Genomic DNA, 23,596 nt, shown 5'->3' with positions numbered 1-23,596 from the left:
ATGTCATAATGACATGTTGCAAGATTTATCCAAGAATGCACAGTGGTTATTTCTACAAAAGGTAGCAGATCAAAGGAAGACTGGCAGTTGCCAGTGTGAGATAAATATAAAGAAATCCTCTACCAATGATGTGAGCAAAGTAAACAACTTCAAACAGCAATTAAGCAACTTAACTCTGTGGTTGAGAGTAAAGATCATAAGCTGGTCCATGTAGTACAAACCCTGGACGCCAAAATTGAGAGTTTGGCAGCGGAGATATCCATTTTTGTAAGACAGACCGGAGGATAAACTGCAACCAGATCAGAAGGATCAGAATGTATTAGCAAGCAAAAGGGAACCTAAAGATAGCAATGTCATGCTCAAGAGATCAAGAACCTCACTGCGGCAATCCAGTCTAAAAACAAAGACACAACCGCAGCAGAGGAAGTTAAAGGAATTTTAAGAGAATTAGATGAAGCCCATCTCCGGGACATAAGTGCAATAAGCCCTAAACTGGACAGACTCCTCAGCCAATTCAGAGAGGATGGAGCGGAAGTGCAAGCACTGCCAGCATTTAAGCCTCGGATGCGCGCATCCCCGTTAATCTGGGATGCACGCAACCGATTTAACATTGGTTGCGTGTATCCGATGCAATCCGCATCCGAGTTGACATCGGGGGACAGTAACCCGAGGGTTTTGCCACCCGATTCAAACTCGGCTGGTCCGCGGCCGAGCCAAAATCGGCAGGCTGTCTGACCGACGAAGTAAATTCCTCGATCAGTGGCCAGCCGAGTTAACCTCGGCCGCCACCAACCGAGCAATGGAAGCTCGGTTGACAGCTCAAGCGAGCTTTCATCTGATATGAAAGCTCGGTTACGGACCCACCGAGTAAAATGAACATTGGTGGGTCAATCACCGAGGATTTCAAATGATCGGTGGGTAAATCACCGATGATTTTGAATCATCGGTGAGTCAACAGCTGATGATTTTGAATCATCGGCTGTTCCACCCTCCTCGGAGAACTTTCCCGGGGAGGAGCCCTCCGGCAGTTAGCACGTCGAGCCACAGTGGCCGGAGCAGTCTGCTCGCTGGTCCAAGAACTCGACTCGCCGGTCCAAGCAGACTGCTCAGACTAGCGAGCAGTGCTGCCCGATCACGTACAGGTACTATACCCGCTTCGCCAGCAGGTTAACCTGTCAAGCTGCTGGCCGAGCAGGTCAACCTGCAGGCCAAGCAGGTTCAGGTACCTGGCCAGCGAGCAGGTCAACCTGCTGGCCAAGCAGGTAACAGTACCTGGTCGGCGAGCAGGCTGACCTACTCGCCGAGCAGGTAAAAGCTTGTCGAGCAGGTACTTTTACCTGCTCGGCCATTAGCATAACCTGCTTGTCGAGCATGTACGGTTACAGGTACTTGCTCCGACTCGGCCAGCAGTTCAACCTGCTGGCCAGGAAATAGTACCTGCTCGGCGAGCAGGTTGACCTACTCGCCGAGCAGGTAAAAGCTCGCCGAGCAGGTATTTCTACCTGCTCGGCCATCAACCTGGTCGCCGGGAAGGTACAGTTACAGGTACCTGCTCCGGCTCGGCCAGCGGGTCATCCTGCTGGCCAAGCAGGTAACAGTACCTGCTCGGCGAGCAGGTTGACCTACTTGCCGAGCAGGTTGACCTACTTGCCGAGCAGGTAAAAGCTCTCCGAGCAGGTACTTTTACCTGCTCGGCCATCGGGATGACCTGCTCACTCAGCAGGTACAGTTACAGGTACCTGCTCCGGCTCGGCCAGCGGGTCATCCTACTGGCCAAGCAGTTAAAAGCTCGCCGAGCAGGTATTTTTACCTACTCGGCCATCAACCTGGTCGCCGGGCAGGTACAGTTACACGTACCTTCTCCGGCTCGGCCAGCGGATCATCCTGCTGGCCAAGCAGGTAACAGTACCTGCTTGGTGAGCTTTTCCCTGCTCGCCGAGTAGGTCAACCTGCTCGCCGAGCAGGTATTTTTACTTTTACCTGCTCGGCCATCAGGATGACCTGCCCGCCGAGCAGGTGCTTTTACCTGCTTGGTAAGCAGGTTGACCTGATCTTCAAGCAGATACCTGTAGCCGCTTCGAAGCGGGAACAAGTACCTGCTTGCCCAGCAGGTACTGTTACCTGCTTGGCCAGTTGACCTGCTGGCCGCGCCGGAGCAGGTACCTGTAACTGTACCTGCTCAGCGAGCAGGTCATCCCAATGGCCGAGCAGGTAAAAGTACCTGCTTGGTGAGCTTTTACCTGCTCGGCAACTATGTAGGTCATAACCTGCCAGTGCTAGCCAATTCCTGAGGGCAAATCTCCGCAGGCAAACTGCTAAAACTGCTAAAGCAATTTTTCCCTGGGAGCAAAACTCCACAGGCAAACTGCTAAAGCAGTTTTCCTGGGAGCAAAACTCCACAGGCAAACTGCTAAAGCAGTTTCCTGGGAGCAAAACTCCACAGGCAAACTTAAAAAATAGGAGCAACTGAAAATAATATTTCTAATTAAAGACTCCGCTAGCTAATGACAACCTTTGATGATGAAGAGAAACTTTTGAATAGTGAATCAAAATCATCTGAAAGCAGGAACGCGCTAGCTTTGTCTTTTGCCTAACGGCTGGATAGAGAGAAGAAAGAAAGCTTTGATCTGAGAATTGAGAGAAGAGAAGAATCTGCACAATCGGTGTCAGTCGTGCTTCTATCTGTCTCACAGGACCAGCTCTCCCTTACTTTGCTTTTGCGCTGAGAATTGATTAAGCGTTTGGTGCTATAGTCAATGTGACTACTTTGAGAACCATGACACAAGGTGTTTGTTAGTTCTGTCTGATCTGGCTCTGTTGCTTTGACTGTCTGGGACTTGCAAAAATATACAAATGCTATTTGAATAGCTTTGTTTTATCTTGCCTGAATAAATCAGCAAGGTCTGGTTCTGAATGACAAATGAGAATCAAATATCTGTTAGCTTGCTGTTTTGGTCTGTGGTTTCTAGGACCTGAAGACCCACAAATGTCAAAGTCTTCAGTGATCCTGCTCAGCAGTTTGCTAGTTGTCTTGGGGCCGAGGCGCTCTGTGAGGATTCTGTTAAGAATTGCAAATCAGTCAGCTTTGTTGAAGGCAGACTTTATCATCACTTGGTACGCACAAGGTTCTGTCTGAGTCTGTTGATTCCAATTCCCGCGCGTTGACCACTAAGGTTTGATCTTCTGCATTTGCTTCTGTAAACAGCATGCGATACATCAGCAACGACTTGGGTTAGGTTTCTGGTCTGGACTGCGGCAAATGGACATACCTATTTGCGCAGCTTGGCTTAACCTCGCACGCTTTCTAGTTGAATTCTGCGGGTGGTCTGGGGGGTCTGGAGCTGTATTCTTACAGCCTGGCATGCTTCTAGCCGTAAGATTAGAAGCAGCTTCTGAGACTTGGATGACTCCTAGTTGGCTGAGGGAGCGCCGAATAATTGATCTTCCAAGCGCCTTGGTGAGGAAGTCGGCCGTGTTTGATTTGGTCTTGACATAATGAAGCTTGATGAGGCAGAGTGTGATTGGCTCGCGCACAAAGTGAAGACAAATGTTCATATGCTTTGTTCTGAAGCTATTCTGTGTCATTTCTCTGTTTGCTAGATTGATTGCGCCCTGATTGTCGACCAATACTGCTATGTTGCTGACAGATTTCTGCAGCTGAACTTTGGTGATGAGGCTTGCGAACCAGGCAAGATCCCGCCCCAAGTCCAACATTGCCTTGTATTTGGCCTCCGCCGTCGATAGCGAGACAGTTGGCTGTCTGCATGACTTCCAGTTTATTAGGTCGCCACCAGGAAGCCAGAGGTGGAACATCTAGTGTCCAGACAATTGCCCCAGTCGGCATTGGCATATGCATGAAGTTGAGCCTTCTCTGACCTGTTGAAGGTCAATCCGACGTGCCTAGTACCCAACAAGTATTGAAAGACTTGAACTGCTGCTTGATAATGTTTGATTCTGGGGCTTTCAAGATACTGTGATAGGGAGCTGACTGCAAAGAATATGTCCGGACGTGTCAGGATACTGAGGTAGTTTCGGGATCCCACTAGCGCTCAATAATTAATGTCAAGTTTGCTGAACAGGTTGATTTCGGGAGCAGTGGCTTTCTTGAGTGGCTCTCTGGGGTTAAGTCTTACATTCAATGTATTGCGTCTGATTGATTTGAGGGCCATTGGTGTAGTTGTTATTCCTGTGTTTGCAGGTGAAAAATTCAAACTTTTATTTGTACTCTCTAAATGCCTCAAGATATCACCACATGGACTGCAGAAATGGAATCTACGGCCAAAACAACCCTTAGTCACCAACTCAGACCACCACCATATCTCTACTGGATCAGAAGATACACGGATCACACCTTTCACGCACCAATCTGGGACAGTTCACATAGTATTTCACACATGGTTTGACACACAACTCAGCTCTAGGATACATTGCATAGGATATTGAATACCTCATATTGGATTCCTTTGTTTCTTTTATTTCCTTCCTTTTATTTCACTCAACCACAAGTTGGCCACTGTTTTGATATTGCATACATATGAAACTCATGTAACCCCCTAGAAGTTAGACCCCTTCTCACAAATGCCTGGCAATGCCTGGCAAATGCCTGGCAATGCCTGGCAATGCCTGGCAATGCCTGGCAATGCCTGGCAATGCCTGGCAATGCCTGGCAATGCCTGGCAATGCCTGGCAATGCCTGGCAATGCCTGGCAAATGCCTGGCAAATGCCTCGCAATGCCTGGCAAATGCCTGGCAATGCCTGGCAATGCCTGGCAAATGCCTCGCAATGCCTGGCAATGCCTGGCAAATGCCTCGCAATGCCTGGCAAATGCCTGGAAATGCCTGGCAATGCCTGGCAATGCCTGGCAAATGCCTGGCAATGCCTGGCAATGCCTGGCAAATGCCTGGCAATGCCTGGCAAATGCCTGGCAATGCCTGGCAATGCCTGGCAAATGCCTGGCAATGCCTGGCAATGCCTGGCAAATGCCTGGCAATGCCTGGCAATGCCTGGCAATGCCTGGCAATGCCTGGCAATGCCTGGCAATGCCTGGCAATGCCTGGCAATGCCTGGCAATGCCTGGCAATGCCTGGCAATGCCTGGCAATGCCTGGCAATGCCTGGCAATGCCTGGCAATGCCTGGCAATGCCTGGCAAATGCCTGGCAATGCCTGGCAAATGCCTGGCAAGTGCCTGGCAAATGCCTGGCAAGTGCCTGGCAAATGCCTTAATGCCTCGCAATGCCTGGCAAATGCCTGGAAATGTGTCCTCTGGCATCTCAATGAAAATTGAAACCCTTGCATCAGAGGATGAGTTCTCCACGGTGCTGACGAACTTGTCAAACACGCCATTGGGTTCATTGAAAGAAAAGTTGGGTTGGATGATTGAACCAGGGGTGAGGTGATTATAGTCCGCCAACTTGAGTATAATCCAAGACCAATACACCGCATTGTATCGCTCTGCTTGTCCCACCACAAGGTCGATGGGGTAGACATTCTCTGACTCGGTCCGCAGGTGCTCCTTGACATGTGACTTGAATGTGGAGAACATCATGTCTGTCAGGTGCAGTTCCAATGGTGGGACGCCACCTTCCGACAAGGAGATCCGCCGGCGTCTCACGGGACCTTGACCGCCCTTCTGTACCATTGCGTAGAGGCTGTAATGGATTCGAATGGGGATGGAGGAGTTAGGACCTCGGGAGACGGTCTCCCTCCCCGCATCATCGGAATCTGGGGTCTCATCGGAACCTCGGGCCAATCCAACCGTTTGTAAAGAGGAGGGGTGGTCAAACTTGACGCGTGGCGATTGTGTTTGCAGGTCTGTGGGAGCGGAGCGTTGGTCGGTCATCACGGGCGTGATGTGAGAGTTTCAGCGGTGGTGAAGGTCTTGAAGGTCTGCTTTTCCAAGAAGGCAAAACTTTAAGAGGCTCTCTGACTGACCGGAGGCACAGAGCCGTGGAAACCTCATAGAGGATATTTCAGTGTGTGGTTTCGACAGCACACAATATTGGCTCCCACAGACTCCACCGGGATTAAATCTACCCGCGTGGAGCCCATCGATGTTTTCTCATCAGAGTGACGAGGATTTGACACCCCTGTGCATTTTCGACGGGGTGCCCACAATCACGGGGGGCACGGCGAAATCCACGTTGGTTTCACCAATCTGGTGCGACCCGTCGTATCCACACGGCCGCGCGGTAAGAAGTACCCCCGGCGTGTAGGACTACATAAGAAAAGAAGTGGCATGTCTAGCCCTACAGATTTGAGACAAATGGCAGGGAACATGCCACCCTCCCCTTTATCCAACAATACCCTCTCAAATTGCTGTGATTTTCTTCAGGCCTTTTGCCCCATTAAAATCATAAGCCTCAAATTTCTTGCAACCTATCCCCTGGCTAGAAATGTCCTGTAAAAGCAAATATGCTATCAAAGCAAGTACTCTGAAGCTGGGTAAATTGATTATCCCTCCTGAAGCCTGGCAGAGTCTGACAAAGCCTGGAAAAACAGGGTGGATTCCACAGATTCATGAGCACAGGCAATACAGTTCATGAAGGCAATTTTTACATTTCGCCGCAACCAAACCTTCCCCCCGCCCCTACTGCAACATGCATGAGCAATTATACATAGCCTTTCGCCGCCGACATGAGAAATTGTAACCTGCCTAAGTGTGGGGCACTTGAAACTCTCCCGCATGGAGAGTTTAATTTGCGCATGGCACTTGCCAGCAGATGAGTTGAACCAGGCTGGAATGTGGTGGATGGCTACGGGGCTAACCAGACACGGTGCACGTAGCCATAACTGTGCTGTGCGTGCACTCCACACTGGCAGTGAAAAGTTATTCCGTGAAGCCACCAGTTTCAAAACTGAATATTCATGGATGTTGATGTCATCTTAGCCTTGGTGACACTCCGTCATGACTCCGGAGTCTGGAGTCCAACTCCGAGTGAACTGTCAAGAATATACATATAACGGGCGGAACAAGTCTGCTTTGCAAGACTCACATCCTGTCCTTGTACGTACACAAAGATAAAGCCCGACACGCACGGGCTCTAAGATAAAGCATGTCTCAGCAAACGGTGACCTAGAGATTTATAAGTATAGCAATCAAGGCCGGACAAGTACCACACGGCCTGGCACTGTTATCGCCAGCCAATATTAAAAATGTACTTCCCGCTCATTCCAAAAAATCAGTCAAGGATTGCTTTGGGTGCAGTAATTTATACTTTTACAAGTATTCCAGCTATAAGTTTGTCCATAGGGAATCTGTTGCAGTTGGAAAATGAACCAGCGAATGCGCTTCAAGTATTTTATGAAAGCGTAGCCAGATTCGCCGGTCCTATTCCAAGTGAAGTAGTAGTCAAGTTGAGAAAACAGAATGCAGCCCAGCCGACAAAATCCAAAGAAGGTTCTGCTCCCGCCGTTTATACAGAACCAGCTCAGACTTTGGCTCTGCAAAACAATATATCAAACACTAAACATCCTCATGACACCGCTGGCTTTGGCCCGTCATCAAGTTGTGAAAATATGAATATTTCAATTTCAAAAGGTAGCAGTCAGCCCAACTTACCTTCCACCAGAACCCTTTTGAAGTACGACTTGCTCCCTCCTCTGCTCTTGAAGTGCTTTAAGGATTTTACCAATGGAATTGAGCCACCAGACTCCTTTGTACGAATGAATCTGAAAAAATTAAAACACCCGTCTTATCCCTTAGGGTTCTACTTCAATGGTAAAGATCAATTCATAAAAATATTAAGTCCCAATAAGAGTATCCGGCCATTGGAAAAAATCAGAATCCAATATCAGAAGTTGATTCAATCAATATATGCTTTGAAAGTCCAAGAGTTCAGCAAGTTTGAAGGCCAGAATGGTGACCATATACTCACAGTGTACTTTCAAAACCTCTTCAACTGGGTGAATAACCAAATATTTTCACCTGACAAAAGTATTCCAATTTGGGGTTCCCCCCATATTATGTTGATGCAAGGAGACTTTTCAAAAGCTACACTTGGAGAGATACAGGTGAAGCTGCTGGACTTCTTCTGCCAAGATACCAGATCTGCAGATGAAGTGGCCTCAGATGTGATAAATGCTTATCATAAAAATCTTGATGGTGAGCTTTTCTCTCTTGATTTTTGAAACAATGTTTATAAGATCCCTCCAATTGATTATAAACCCTGACATGCACTTTTATGATTTCAGACTTGCAATTAACACACAAAACTGGGATGACAATCAGTCTGAATCAACAAATCCATATGGAACCAAAAGTCCACCGACTCTTTTTGCTTCTTCTGAATATGAATGCAAAGGGCATAAAAACAAAGGAATCAGAAATAAAATGCGGGCTTGAAAAGTTTAGGAAGATTATCAACCCAACTTGGAATAATCTTCCTGAAATTTCCAGATATTCCTTGAAAGATGAAAACCCAATATTACCAGTTGGAATTTCTAGTTGTAACAATGTACAAATTTTGAAGTCTCAAACAGGAGAGCCCATTGCACCAGATGCTTTAAGGCACACCATGGAAGAGATAATTGAATCTGTTTCTTTGCTCTACTTGCAATTTTCCAAATTGTTTAAATTACCAAGAAAAGTGGTAGAATTTGCAAGGTTGTCAGATCTCATCCTCTGGTTTGCTAATAAGATCATCAGAAGTAACAACAGACTCCCAATGGTGGGGCCAGTTCATCATGTGACTGGCAATTGGGGTTCATACAAATTCAGCTCACTCTGGATAGTGTTGATTCAATACAGTTCTGGTTCAAAAAATCATCCTTTAACAAATATGAATGATATCAAAGCATTTGTTTTAGCAAGCTGGTTAGGAAACTTCTTCCACCAACATGAATTGGATGAAATAACTGCACTAAGCAAACAAAACCCACAGATTCTTGAAAAGATACATACTTCATATCTCCATCAATTGGATACAATTCAACAGATTCTAGGAGTCCTGTATCCTAAAATTTCTTGATTCTGCATAGTCCTTCTCTTTCTTTCTTTGTCAAGAAAATTGCACATGATGGCTGATTTCCTACAATTGTAATTAACAACCAACTAAAAATCATGTGTTGTTTCACTCAATCTTGCTCTCCTTTTTCTCTTTTTGTCTCACATATAAGTCACTCCTTTTCTCATTCATTATTCTTCAACTCTGTTCCAAAAAGTTGAACACTTTTTAGGTAGTATTGTCAACCTTAGAGACTTTATAAAGGTCCAAAAGGTTTCAAACAAGAATATAACTGTATACAAGATATGGCATAGAAGCCGTGAAGAAGTGCTAGCGCCAGAACCGCAGGAGCCGCTGGAATCAATAAGGAATTATAGGGGGATTCAAAGTTGGCCATGTATGACTTTCCTGTAATTTTGAAAGTTGTTCAAGGCTTCTCTTGAACACCAACTTTCAAAAAACCTTCAAGCAGATTTGGGGGGTGTAGTACAATGTGACTTTCATGCACTTTTGCAACTCAGTGTTCAAGAATCAACTTGAACACCAACTTGCAAAAGTGCATGCAAGTTGCACCTGGCCAATTTTGAAACCCCCTAATATGGCATGATAGATTGAGTGCAAGCGCTAAAACTAAGTAAAGCGCAGAGCGCTTCAATAGAAAAAAACAAAAGTAAACAGTACAAACAGAAAACACAGAGCTGCAGTATAGACAGAGTCAACTCAGGGGCTAAGATGAAGCAAGATGATGACATTGATTACTCCTGAGTTGGCTAGCAAAGAGATGATTGATCAAGAGAAGGAAGCAGCTCCTCAGAGCTAACCAGAACAAAATATTCTTCAAAAGAAATCTGTACCCGATTTCAACCCTTACAGTTACATCTTTACTGGCTTGTCAAAAATAACAACCTATTAATACTAACGGTCTAACTCTAACCTTGTCAAATAGTAGTAAGATTCCCTTAGAGAAGCTTTCTTCTAGGACTACTCCCTCTGACTAATTATTATCTATCCAAAATAGTAACTCATCCAAATTGTAGGTGTTTGGGGATCTTATTAACTCACGTGTGGACCTCTAAATTAGCTGTAAGTCACAACCATTGAATAATTATCCCTATAGATAGATCATTTAAATCTACCTTGGATCCCCTTTTCCTTTTATACTTCTTTCCATCTACATTATTGATATATATCATCAAATCTCTGGGTTTGATAGTAATAACCCGTTGTGCTCTTTAGACAACTATAAACTATTGTGATCTGAAACATATCTCAATTTTTCTTTGATATATTTTATTGAAGAGGCCAGATTTACCGGCTAATTCAGTCTTCCTAGACTAGCAACAATCCGCTATAATAGCATATATGGTATTCAAAATTGCATAAATTTTTTTTTACATAAAATCATAAACTGCGATTTTGGCTGGGAGATGTCACTTTAAGTTTTATGCACGCTGACATCTCCCAGCAAAAATTGGTTTTATGATTTTATGTAAATAGTGACATATGCAATTTTGAATACCATAATAGATACAAATAAACATGAATTATTCACCTTTGATCCTTCTTTTCTTATATCTTTCTTATTACTATACTTTGTATCTATCTCTCTATTCAATAATTCATATCAAGAATTATCCTTTATTTTTTCCAGCTTGCTCTCCACAAGAGAGCACCAGCTGACAAGTATATCTAACTACACTTGATACCAAGAAATAAATATCCATAGTCCTGAACTAACTGCATCCTCTGAGGGCACTTGAGCCTCTTCTGAGACTCACTTTTACAACACTTAAGACTCTTTGAGTGACTATCTGGTCTGTTGTTAGACTTTTTCTGCTGTTGGCCCAAGCCATTCTTTGTCCCTCTGTGTCCTTGCTTGGCTTTGGTACTAATTTATTTATCATGCTGTTCATTTCTTTTTTTCCCTCTCTCACACATTGATTTCTCTTCTTGATTTTTTAGACAATCTGTAGATTTATGTGGAACTATGTTCAATTTTCATCTGAGTTTTTTCATGTTCAGGGCATCCCCAAATGTTGAGTTCAAACTGAATGCATACAAATATCAATGAAACATAACACTTCTCCTTGATCATACCCAGATGATAAAATCATTGGCAAGTGCTGGAGTTGTGAACAGCCAATGTTGCAAGCTTAATCAATCACCTTTATATGGGAAAAGTGCCACTCTCAGAAGAAGTGAAACAAAAACAAAAGATATGGTTCAGAGAAGGTCCATGCCCCTCATCATCTGAGTTTGTGCAGAACTCAGACTCTGGAGTTGTGACATCTTGTGGGACATGTCATCATACACCCAGACACACTACATACATACATGAGAAAAAGACAGGAGACAAAACATGATGACATAATTAGGAAAAGAAACTGTCAGAGCGGAGCAGAGGCGGAGGCGGAGCGGATCACAAAACACCGTAACCTGGACTATGTGGGAGTGCGCCATCTTGATCTTGCAAACCATGAAGCATCTTGAGGTCAAACACACACATCATATTAAATACTGAGGCGGAGGCGGAGCGGAACTTTGAAACTTGCAGAACCGCCATGACTGAATCTTGCCACTGTGAGTGTGGTATTGCGCACCACAGCGCACCTGTCAACTGTGGACTGCTAAACTGCTTTCAGTTAGTGCAGCATAGTGGAGTTACCTATTGCTGCCGGGGTTCTCCATTAGCGGTGAGTGATTGCCCGCTACCACCGACGGGCTCCCCTGGAGATAAGGAGGCCTCTATCGGCGCTATCGGCGCTAGCAGTGCTATGTATGTAACCACTAAAAAGGCGGATAACTCTGTTAGAGCCCGTTAGCGAAGCGTAACGGCCCGTTACGGCGCTACCGCTAACGGCTTTGTACCAGGAACTACGCCAAGGTGAACTAGCGGATAGCCCACGCGACTGGCTGTGGTACTGACTTCGGCCAAAAAACAAGAGTCCAATTTTTCATTCCCTGAATAAACTAACAAGTTCTTGTAGTCTGTAAGGTTTTCCAGATTTGATAGGGAAAAATTAATTTTTGAAATAACTTTTCTTTGAAGACAAATTAGCTACCAAAAATGTGAAGTATGAAATAGGCCTTCTCACATTGCCTCCATCCTCACCAAATTTGCAAATTCAAAAGTTTTAGTTTTGGATGGTGCTAGGCAAAGGCATTGCCAAAGAAAATAGTCAGGTTTCACAGAATCCCATCTATTTCTATTTGAATTTTTATCATTCAAATTTCTAACTACCAGTGCCATCAGGGGCTTGTATAAGCATGCCATCGTGAGGTACCCTGAAAGATTCGAGTATGTATTGAGAACTGTTTGAACATAAGCCTCCTACCAGTCGCGGAGCCTTTAACTTTCTTGGATACAGTACGCGTTGTGTTAAAGTCAACCATCTTGGGGAAAACACAAACATGCTAGGGTTCTTCGCACCAGCGCTTGCACAGGATTGCGGGAAGAAAAATGGGAACATATGCTATGCGAAAAACGGAGTTCTCACTCAGCAACCTCTACATTCTGCCTGTTGCTCCCCACAACAGACCGGGTTGGATGTTTGTATGTGGTTGATAGGTTAACAGCAGTCAATGACATTCTTTCCTTGTTGCGGTGGATCGAGTACTCTGAGCAGCCAGTTCTATCCTTCCAGTTGAATCAAAGGTTGGTCAAATACCCTCAATTTCTTGGTCCGTAATATCAGCCGGACTCAGACCGGTCCAGGCTAATTAGTGGATGCCTCCAAACCGCTTTCTCCCAACCTCACTTACTCTTGAAATTGGCAATATATAACAGTCACATTTGCCCAGTATTGTCAACTCTCATCGCCCCACCCTCAAGCGCAGACACAACCCTTCTTTTCAATCTCTTTCGAATTTATTTGAATCAAGCGATAAACCGCACCATCACTCGCAAGCAATCACACCGAAACGCTTGAAATACTCTCTGCAGACTTCCCCACATCGATAGAAATTAAACATGAACAGCTTTGCTTTGTACACCATGTTGCTTCTTTCTTCCGCAACAAACACACTTTCGAATCAACAAACTGACTTGCAAGGTGGCTATGAATCGCAAGGCTTTCCCTCCCACATACCTGGCTTGGAGGATTATAGCGCCAGCGATGCCCCCCACGTTGTGAATAATCCCATTGTATGTGATACACTTTTTTCACTTCATTTTCTCAAGTATCTAACATGATTTTTCATCTACTAGACCCAGAGCTACGCAGGTCCTCAAATCGGTAAAATCATTCACCCTAGCGAATTTTATGCTCAGCCAAGCGGAGGACCTCCGGATCATACGAGCCGCCAGACAGGCGCAGCTTCCTATCCCATTTCTGGTGTTCCGGTTGGCCCAGGTCACCAGGTCGACTCCAATATGTACACTCCTGCACCTGCCGGACTTCAAGGAAGCGCATCAACTGGACATCTTCAACACGGCTCAGGTTTCCCGAACAGTGAAGATCTTGAATTCAGTCAACCCGTAAAATCCAAAGCCGGTGGAGGTCTCTTTGCCAGAAATCCTCGATGCATCATCCCAAGACGATGCAGAGCCCCAGTTCGCTGCGCCTCTCAAGGCAGCTGTAGGGCATTGGCTAGATACTGCTGGAAAAAAGCAAATCGATGTCGTATTTATTAATCTACTCTTGTCAAACATATTTTAACCACACGAAGATGCAGACCTTGGCTCACTGCCTCCTTTTATTTTCATTTTTCATTATCATACATATTTTTTAACATAATGCTGTAGATACATAACTTTTGGGGCATATCTTACCATGTACATACTACAAATCTATTCTATTTTTCAAAAGAAAGACAATTATTTCTAAATTTCGTCGATGAAGAAAAATCGTAAAAACTACGACTCCAGATGGATTATCTTTGGTCCAGATGAATCATCTTTGGAGTTCATCTGAACCATTTTGAATTTACATCATACCATTGAGTATTCCACCAGACCAGGTGCTCCAGAATATTTGATTTGCAGGTCTTGGTTAATTTTGGAGGAACCTGGAGTGCAGGTTTGGTGTTTTTCAGTATTTAGTCCATGAAATATGGGGGCCGGGTCCTGGATAGCTACCGCTGCTACCTCAATGAAGGGAACATTGAGGCTCTCTTGTGATCTTAAGACTGGATGGAGAATAACTAGAATATCTTTTTCTCTTATTCTTAGCCCCTGCTTTCCATCCTTATTTTCATTATTATTACATCTTACATGTCCCTCCTGAACAAAATAAAACAACAACATATCTTTAGTATCAATTAAAAATGTTGGTTGTGTATTTTCAAGTGAGCAAATCTTCTTTAGAAATGAAAACCATGAGTGCCTTTCTGATCTTCATATGTACCCTTGAATTTAAGCTACCCCATGTGGGCTACCCGCTTGACCCAATCTGCTCAAAGCCCACCCATGACCATGTCATTGCCAACACCTGTTTAGGCTAGGAACAAGGTTGGGGTGTTTTCACCCGGCCCTGTCTGTCCAGAATTGAAGTGGGTTAAGCTGGGCTATCCCACAGGCAGCCCAAACCAATCCAATTATCATTCTGAGACCTTTATATGAACCCAGCACACTGTAAGAGGGTGGTTCATGATTGAATTTTACAAAACTTTGGAGTTGAATTGATAGGGGGCTCACAATTGAATATTACAAAACTCAGGAGTCAATTCTAAGGTGTTTATGATCAAAAAGAATTGAATTGTTGAAATCTGTCCACATGGAGGTACTTCTGGTAAATCAGCCCAATTCATCAATTTAAAAAAAAAAGTTGTTCAGAAACACCTTGCAAATTTCAATTCTGACCCCCCCCCCTTAATATGTACATCCATCATTGCTATAAATCAAGTTTGATACAGCCTAGGACTGATGATGCCTGCAGTCAAAAAGCATTGAGTACTGATCAGCACCATGAGTAGAAGCTCCTCCACTGGAGCCAACAAAATGTAACATAGCAATGACAACCATACCTGCTCACTGTTTTCTAATATAGAAATGACAAGATACCATGGATAGGCGTCTATTTGATTTTTTTTTTAGTATTATGTACCAAAGAAGACCCATTGTCTATAATCAATGGGAGGCACACTAGACACACGGTAATGGACAGATAAAACACAATGAAATGAAACACACTGAAAGAATAGTATAAGCAATGCAAATAATTATTACGTTGAAGAAGGGGAAGAAACTCGACTCGACTCAAGAAGAAGGTGTATAATTAGGTACGACGAAAAGAAGAGGTTGACGCACGGGCCAAAGCACTGGCAAGGAAATGGGGTTGTGTGGGGAGAATGATGAATGGTATGGAAAGATAATATGATCAGGGAGGACGAAACGAATGTCGGAGCCAACAAAAAAACGAATGTGAGATCAAAAACGAATGTGGTTATGGATGGATGTATGGGGGAGATGAGATGCAAGAGAGAGAGAAAACGAAGAGCTAGATATCAACACTTTGTGTGTTGGTAACATAGGCGTATAAAGGCTTGGTTTGGAAGGACAAGAGAAAAGAAACAACAACAGATCGAAAAAAAAATCAATCAGAAAGAAGATATTGAAGAAATACAGAAAAAAGCATTATTTAGTAGGCAAGGAAGAAGAAAGACCAAGACGAGCAACGCTCTCTTTGAAGAAAGAAAACACTTTTTTTTCTTGAGTTTTTTTATGTAGGGGGAGAGGGGGTTGAGAGTTGAAATACTTTTCTTTCCGAGAGCGAGAGGGAAGCGAAGGGAATCAAGAGAAAGAAAGCAGAAAAGAAACAAGCGATGTATATTTTTGGTTTTTAAGTTGATTTGTACACACACAAAGGTATTAGAGATATAGGGGAAAAAGGGTTTATTATGTACGTGTTTGTGTTGTTGTTTTTTGTTATGAGCTTGAGCACTTGAATTGGTGCTAGAGAAGGGAGAAGACGGTCACTCGGCCCTGATCTGGTGAAGTCTGCGACGGTGCTTGAGACGAAGACTGCCGGAGACATGAAACCCGCTGTAGGCAAGAGAGAAGCGGAAGGTCAGCGGCAGTAAAAGGAAGGAAGGAAGGAGTATCGAGCAGAGAAAGAGGCTTACGATGAGAACTCGCTCGGCTGTTCACCGGCGGCGACAAGCACGCCGACCTCCTCGGCGGCGGAACCCACTGAGCCGGTAGCGGAGTCCGCCAAGCTCAATCGTGGCTCACGGGGCAATATCTCCTGGTTGAGGATGCTCCTGCGCCACGGTTTTCGGGTCTCCCTGACACTCACACTAGTCCAGAGAGGGCCCTCGTTCTCCGATCCCCATTTGCCCGTCGAGGGCCGACTGGCCCTGCCGAGACTGCCAACGGTTCTGGCGCTCGTCGGTGTGTTGTTGCCAGAAAGTTTGGGGGAGAAGTTCGTGGGCTTCTTCTCCCCAGTGGTCAGAGTTCGATCGGCCAATTGGTTGACTGATCGCTCGCCCAAAATCACTTTTCCATTGGAAGCGATGCTAACATTGCTGCTACTGGCCCCGCTCATCATCCGTCCTCGTCGGTCGCAAGCATTCATTAGCTTGATACCTGGACTTGCCAGACCATTAGAGATGGTGGGTTGACGGGGGCCAGGGCAGCGGGACCTGTTGCTGATCTTCAAAACCCGTGGACCCTGTTCGGACTGAGGTGCCTTTGCACATCCGCGGAAGCGTTCAGGAGACACAAAGGCGGAGGGAACTGGCAATGTGATGAGGAGAGGGAAGGCTTTCGAACCCTGTGATTTAGCGCCTCTGGGTTTGGAGGGAGTCAGGAACGACTGCCGACTGGTGGTGCTCTCCCGGCCACGTGTCCTTTGACGAAGGTTGCCGGCCGACGCGGAGACGATTGACTGTCGACCGAATGGGTGCCTGGGGGGTGGAGTCAATTCTTGGGCTTCACTTTCAGAAGTGAACTGATCTCCCCGGTGTGCCGCGAAACTTAGTCCCGATGTTTCCTTGTAGAGGCGCCGAGATTTTTCCAAGAATGTGTCGATCGATGATCTTGTGGTAGGATTGACAAAGTCTAGCGGCAAAAAAGTGGAGAGATAACAGGTCAACTTGGGTCAAGGCTGGGATTCTTTTGTGAGTGTTATTTACCTTTGAGAACCTCGATGGATCTGTCCTGATCAGGCCATCTTTCGCGACTTCTCTTCAAGACATCCTCGACTTCCAGGCAGAGCTTCAACCACTTTCCTCTAACGCGTTCCAACCGAGCGATTTCTTGGCGCAAGGCTTTGTCGGCCACTGTGTCAATAACAGTGTCATCCCCATCCCCATCTTCTTTGGAAAGCTTGCATGTGTTGTAGGTCGGGCTACTCGCAAGTTTAGTGGGAGCGTCATCTTTGAGATAATGATTCTGGGGAGTTTCTTCACCACAGTCCAGGACATCTGTCATTTCGGTCAGGTCATCTTCCTCGAACTGAGCAACTCTCTCGCACTTGAGCAAGGACGACCTGGTCGACGTCAAGGCGGGGGGAGACGAGGCTTGGAGTTCATCAGCAATATCGTCCGCAGGGGCAGTGCTTGGTGGGGACTGAGCCCGAATAGGAGGAGAACTTGGACTGGGACAGCTTCCAGTGGGACTGAGTGGGAATAGACGAGCGGTGCTACTCGAGATTATTGCTGAAGTGGCGCGACGACCGACGGGAGATTCCTGAGTGTGCTGAGGAATGTTAATTGAGGAGCCAAACATCTTGTTACCCAATCCTTCACAACGTTGGACGCCCAGATACATTTGCTGAATTTCCTGAGAGTTTCGTGTGCCGGCACCCGAAGAACTCGAGTATGAGTCATCTTTCTCACTAACGTCTGAGGGTGCAACCAGTAGTAAACCAGGCGTCGAATGCGGTCTGCCGGCGCTTGAGGATCGGGATGACTTGGAGCAACCGTGCAACATGGGTCTTTGCCAAGACCGACGACCGCGCCCGAGAGTTGGAGAATCTTGCAAACTAGCGATACCGACAGGTGACAACATTCCACGCTCCTGATTTTGGCTCAAGCTAGTGGTCCGAGTAGAGCAGTCGTGGGGACTGACCTGCTCGTCTTCGTCATCCTCTAGCTCATCATCAAATTTCCGAGTCCGGAGGAATGTGCTGATTCGATTTGTTGAGTGTGTTGGCTGGTCGATGGGCTTGCTGACGGGCTTGGGGGGTGAGAGTTCAGCGGACAAGGGTGGCTGTTCAAGAGTTGCATTCTGGTTAAACTCTACGTCATCTTCGAAGCTGGGGAAAGGGATCTTTTTGGCAACCTGCAAACAGCCACCAGCCACCAAGATTTGCCTCTGAGAGCCGTCACCCATCCAGATCGTCTGTGGTTCAAGAATTGTCTGCGCTTTGTGGGCTTGTTCAGAAGACAGAGGCGAGCAGGTTCTATCTTGATTGAATCCCACACAGTCCATCGAGGGCTGTTCACTTAGCAGCTTGGGTTCGTGATCCACTTCATCGTGGTAGGCCGCTTCGGGACTATCGCAATTGGGGGCATCTTGAGATGTGAAGCGTGATTGGAAGATTTGAAGGTCCCGACGCTTCTGGCTTTTTTCGGCGGAGGGCCTGGGTGAGCTGTTATTAACGCTCCAGGTTGACCGTTTTTGTTGCATAGAAGATTCTATTACAACAACCTAAGCATTAGCGACCAGAGCAATAAATACAACAACGAGGTTTAGAGTAGACTTACTTGGTAAGAGCATTGAGAGATGACGGTTGCTCGAATCAGATAATCCCGGAAGTTTGACCGGAAGACTCAAGTCTACGTGAGGGTCTTCCAGTTCGTACGTGTATTCATCTTCCTCGTCAAAGGCGCATCCGAAAGACGAAGAACTACTGTTGTTATCCCGGAATGTCCTCTTTGGCTTTTTCTTCAATTTCCGAGGCGGTCTTACTTCGGCCTTGGACGCACTTTCGGTACTGCTCCGTCCGCTTGCCTTCCTTCTGTGATCAAGTACAAGTTGCCTACTGACCCTCCGCGACACGACTCTCTTGCTGCCCAAACTACTGCGATCGCCACTCCAGAGACTGAGTAAACTGGTGCGAATGACCCCCGTACCACTGCTCCGTCCCGCTTTCGAGCTATCCCGAGCCCGTTTTTTCTGCGAGTCCGAGTCGACCGATTTGCCTAAGCTACTGCGGTGGTGTTGGGTCTCGAATTTGTCCACCAAGGCTTTGACGCTCTGGGTCTCGTCTCTCAACTTGATTTCGGCAGGCGTTGGCTTGCGTTTGGATTGCCGCCTCTCACTTGGGACACTGGAACGTCGGTCGACGCCCGAGCTTGTTGACAAGGCGCCTCTGGATGCAGAGTGGCTGGACGAGGCGATCGAGATAGCCAATGACGAGTTGGTCGAACGATTAAAATGAGGAAGATCATCGGTCGACGGGTTGACGGGTTGCTCGAAGATCTTCCGCTTCTCTCGGATCGATTGGCTTGTCCTCGGAAAAGGTTTGGACTGCTGTGGCGTGGTCAGACTGACCGTCGGCGAAGAGGCGCTACGGGGAGTATGACCTCTAGAGATGGATGAGCGGATCTGTCGAAGACGGCTCTCGGGCTTCGAATTGATGAAGCGTTCTGGGTTGGCCCGCCGGATAGGAGTTCGACTCAAGGCCAGCAACTCCTCCTCTTCGTTCTCTTCGCCTGTTTGTGCAAAAATAAAGAATGGATGGTAAGACTTCTTTTTTTCAGGCTGGCATCCTAAGCACTCGAAGCTTACCAGTTCTGTCAAGCTCATGGGCTTCGAAGGCATTTCTGCCTTCAGACGAGCCGATCGGAGCACGTTGCTTGTGAGATACGGATGAGACTTTGCGTATCAAAGGCCTCAACCGAGCACTAGCCTTGGTCCTTAGTTGCTTCTGAGCGGCTTTATAAGTTCGTAATCCACTGCTCGGGCTATTTTTACTGCGACCATCAGGCGAGGGTGAGCTGGCTGGCTTGCTCTTCGACTTAATCATCAGCCGGTTGACGGACACCCGTCTTCTCAACTTTTGTGTCCAAGCGTCCGATTTTCCACTCGTAAAGCTAAACTCGTAGCTGGCTTCAACATCTGATAAATCTGGCTTGTCTTCAAAAGTCCATGAGATCGGCCGGTCTTCCGGGCCATTAGATCTGGACTTGATGGATCCAGGTGGCGTGGTGATCGAAGCTGTCTCGATGGGTTTGATACCTTCGAGTGAACGCATAGCGGCCTCGATGCTAAGATTGTAGCAATCCAAATCTGGCACGCTCTGAAAGTTTTTGTCTTGGGCATTTGACGCGTCATTGTCACCGCTAGTACCGTGATTGAGGACTGGATAGCTTATCATCCTCTTGAATTCGACCTTGCGCTTCTCATCCTCCGGGTCCATGACTGTATGTCGATTGCTTGTAGGGCTAAGGGCTCCGAACAAGCTGCTCGCGATTGCACGACCCGTAGCAGACGCCGTACTTTGATGGCGGACATGTTGGGTCTTGGTTAACCTCAAAGGTGCGGTACTGGCTAGGGTGAATCGGTCCTTGAGCGTTTTCCTTGGATTGAGTGGGGGGTTTTTTTGGGGCGATGAAAACTGGTGTGATTTGTTTGAGTTTTGAGGTGCGAGGAGATAGTCGGCGATGATTGCATCCTGCAAAGGGCGGTTGATCGAGACATCAGACGAGGAGGGGTTGTGGAGGAGACTGGGTGAAGGAGAGATCAGACGTGGAGGGTCGATCGGGGCACGGCCCCAGCCAAGTCCGCGCATCAGATCGCTCTTAGGTCGAGACGTGGGTCGATCTTGAGTATCAACATGATCGGACGCGCTGTTGTGGGCATGCGCGTCGGAGCTGGACTTGGAGGACTGGACAATAGCATCGAGATTGTGTTGACTAGTGGCAAACTTGGGTCGAATTACCAGCGATGGGGTTCGGGAACGCGGAAGTGGGGGCGCTTGGGCCGGAGTCGGTCGGATGTGCCGATTGACAACACGATTACCAGGCATGTTCGGCGAAGGACACGCAAAGGGCAGCTCGCTGAAAGGCTGAGAGCGAACGTCATGAGTTGGACTCGACGGGGATGGGGGCAGCGGGCATTGAGGTGGGGGACAGGATGCTTCGGAAATCCTTGACTGAGAGGTTGATCCAATACCATGGGTGCTCGAGTTCGAGAGAGGTTGAGGGGCGACGGGGATGTTGATATGAGAGTGTGCAGAAAGAACCTCCTCGTGGTCATCTGAGAGGGACTCGAATTCAGAATCTGTGACATAGCTGACCGAGGGATTCAATGAGGATGAGCAGGAACTGATATTGCTAGTGACAGGTGGACTTGAGGAGCGAGTGGGTCGAGGCCGGGTTCCGATGGAGTCATCGGAGCTCTGGGATTTGAGGACGGCGGAGTGACTCGAGCAAGATCGGCTGGCAATTGAATCAGAATGGTTTGAAAAATTCCGAAGGGCGGCTTGGGGCGTCGTGGATGCCAGATACGAAACAGAAGTGGATGATGATGAGATGTTGGAAGAAATTGAATGGGATCTGGAGAATTTACGGAAGATCGAGGATTTCTTCTGCGACACTTTCTGAGGGGTATCGTTCGGGTAGTGGGAGGGCTGGGTATCATCGGGAAGAACTTGTTCAGACTGATTGGCGGTAGAAGGTCCGGTAGCGGGGGAGGAAGACGATGGCAGCCTCCATTGGAAAGGTATCCGCGAGCGGGGTTTCCGGCTGGTGGTAGTGCTAGGTTGGAGGAGAACGGCTTGTTCTTGTTTGGGCTGGCTGAGTTTACGCTTCTTGGCCTGCTGCTGTTGCAGCCACCTTGGTTGTGGTGGTGGTGGTGGGCGGACGATGGGCGGCGAAATGAGTTGCACGACTGCATATAAATTGATGATCGGAGTAGAAATCAGGAAATTGTCAGCATACGGGTTGGAGTCTGAGTGAATGCGGGTTTAAAGAACAACCAAACCTGATGATGATGAGCTCTGCTGGTTGATTGAGGGTCGCCGCCACGGGCGCTGGGACTGGTTGGAGGCTGTTCGATTGTTTGGATTCCTCCGAGGCGGTGGGGATGGTTGAGCAAACGGGGCATGGCTCGAGTCGAACTTGAGGAAGACGCCGGGAAAGAGTTTGGGCCGATCCATGTTAGTATCGGAGCAAGCAGCGGACAAGCTTCTGAGGGGGGGGCGCCGTTTGGGGGAACCAGTGAGGATGGATGTAGAATCGAACTGGGAAGCAGTTGAGAAATGGTCAATCTTCAAAAACAAAATGAAACGCAGAAGATCATAAATGTCAGATCGTAAAAGCAGTCTGGGATTGATTGACAGGGGAGGAAGCAAGATAGGAGGAGAGGGCTAGAAGAAAAGGGCCAATGATAAAATATAGAAATAAATATGTAGAAGGAATCAGGATGGACCGATGGGAAAATTTGGGGCTGGTTTTTGGGACCGGAATCGGAGACGGATGCGGTTTGAGTTGTTTTATGTAGGGGGTGTCAAAAAAAAAAGAAGTAAGATAAAAAAAAGGAAAATGTTGTTTGTTTTATGCTTGGAAGAAGAAAAGTTGGGCGCAAGCGGGTCAGATTGAATCGTGTGATAGTACCACAACGTTTTGAGTGTTAATGTAAACGAGGTGAGGGGTACAACAACAAGTCGGGGACGAGAGGGGATACAAATACGTAAGATATAGCGTGTTGTGGTGTGTGTGTACAAGGAGGTAATAAACAAATGTAAAATGTATTGAAAGTCAGATGAGGAAAGACTGCTTGACTCCGGACTCTGGAGGAGAGACGTGTGGTTTCTTGAGAAATAGGTTTTTTCAGACACTGGCGGAGAGCTGATCAAATAGAGTGGAGATAGACAGCCACGGATAGATCATAGACCACGCGGGGGGAGGAGAGGCAGAGGCGGAGGTGTTTGATGAAAAAAGGGTTTATATTTTGCAGCTGGTTTGCTTTCCTCGAGATCCCGGAAATCGATTGATAGGGTGGGTGTTCACGAGACTCTCCGCTGTGCGTTCATCATCATTATCATCATCATCGGTGCTAGTGGTGATTTGCTTCGAGCCAGAGTGATCATCCAAGCATGCGAGCTTCGTTAGGGTCATAAAACATTCACTTGCAAGGGTCGCTTGAGGTTGTCACTTGAGGCAGTGATATTCTATGAGAGGTAGAAGGGATGGCCAAGCTTTGTGAAATCGCCACAGGCACAGGTCTATGGTAGGTCGTCGGGGCAGTCGTCGCCGTCGTGAATATTTTAGACGTTGTAAAGGGGAGGGGATATGTCGAGACGACAGGAACTTATATTTGAAATGGGGAGGCCTCTCGATATTATCCGAGGGAATTGTCCAGTGATGAGGTTGCTCTGAGGAATTCGCAGTCAGGGAGAGCAGAGTCTGTGAAGATGGCCAAGCCAGCGACGCGTCAAAGAGAGGGAAGAGGATTGCCCATTGGCGGTGAGGCCACTCGGAGTTTCCCTCCATCACAGACTGCTTAAAGCCAGATTTTCCGCTGTACTGGCAGACATCTCCGCAGGAGTATAAATAATAACACCATGCGGCTGGAGCTGGGCTGTCAATGGGCGCGTCCATACTCATACCAATCACGAACATGATCAACTATTCATGCTTTGCGTACATAAATAATATTGACGCCCTCATCGGTGATGTCCACAGGCTTGTCAACTGGAAAACCTTGGACAGTTTTCGGCATACACCGATCTTTCGGCTGGGGAACTATAAAAACACGTCAAA

General features: G+C 46.9%; 2 protein-coding genes across 2 annotated transcripts; one reads left to right on the top strand and one right to left on the bottom strand.

Moving 5' to 3' along the window:
• Positions 1-13,059: 13,059 nt before the first annotated feature.
• PtA15_13A501 (uncharacterized protein) lies at positions 13,060-13,425 on the top strand (the record flags this gene model as incomplete). The annotated part of the gene is made up of 2 exons (XM_053162706.1): positions 13,060-13,073; positions 13,152-13,425. 2 exons carry the CDS (start codon positions 13,060-13,062, stop codon positions 13,423-13,425), a joined length of 288 nt encoding a protein of 95 aa, XP_053026655.1.
• A 2,431-nt stretch (positions 13,426-15,856) lies between these two features.
• PtA15_13A500 (uncharacterized protein) lies at positions 15,857-21,938 on the bottom strand (the record flags this gene model as incomplete). The annotated part of the gene is made up of 6 exons (XM_053162705.1): positions 15,857-15,926; positions 16,007-16,943; positions 17,018-18,523; positions 18,593-19,543; positions 19,620-21,654; positions 21,816-21,938. 6 exons carry the CDS (start codon positions 21,936-21,938, stop codon positions 15,857-15,859), a joined length of 5,622 nt encoding a protein of 1,873 aa, XP_053026654.1.
• Between the last annotated feature and the right edge of the window lie 1,658 nt (positions 21,939-23,596).

Source organism: Puccinia triticina, chromosome 13A, assembly GCF_026914185.1.
Source record: "Puccinia triticina chromosome 13A, complete sequence".
In the NCBI taxonomy this organism is placed as follows: domain Eukaryota; kingdom Fungi; phylum Basidiomycota; class Pucciniomycetes; order Pucciniales; family Pucciniaceae; genus Puccinia; species Puccinia triticina.
This window is presented reverse-complemented; position numbering and strand designations above follow the sequence as displayed.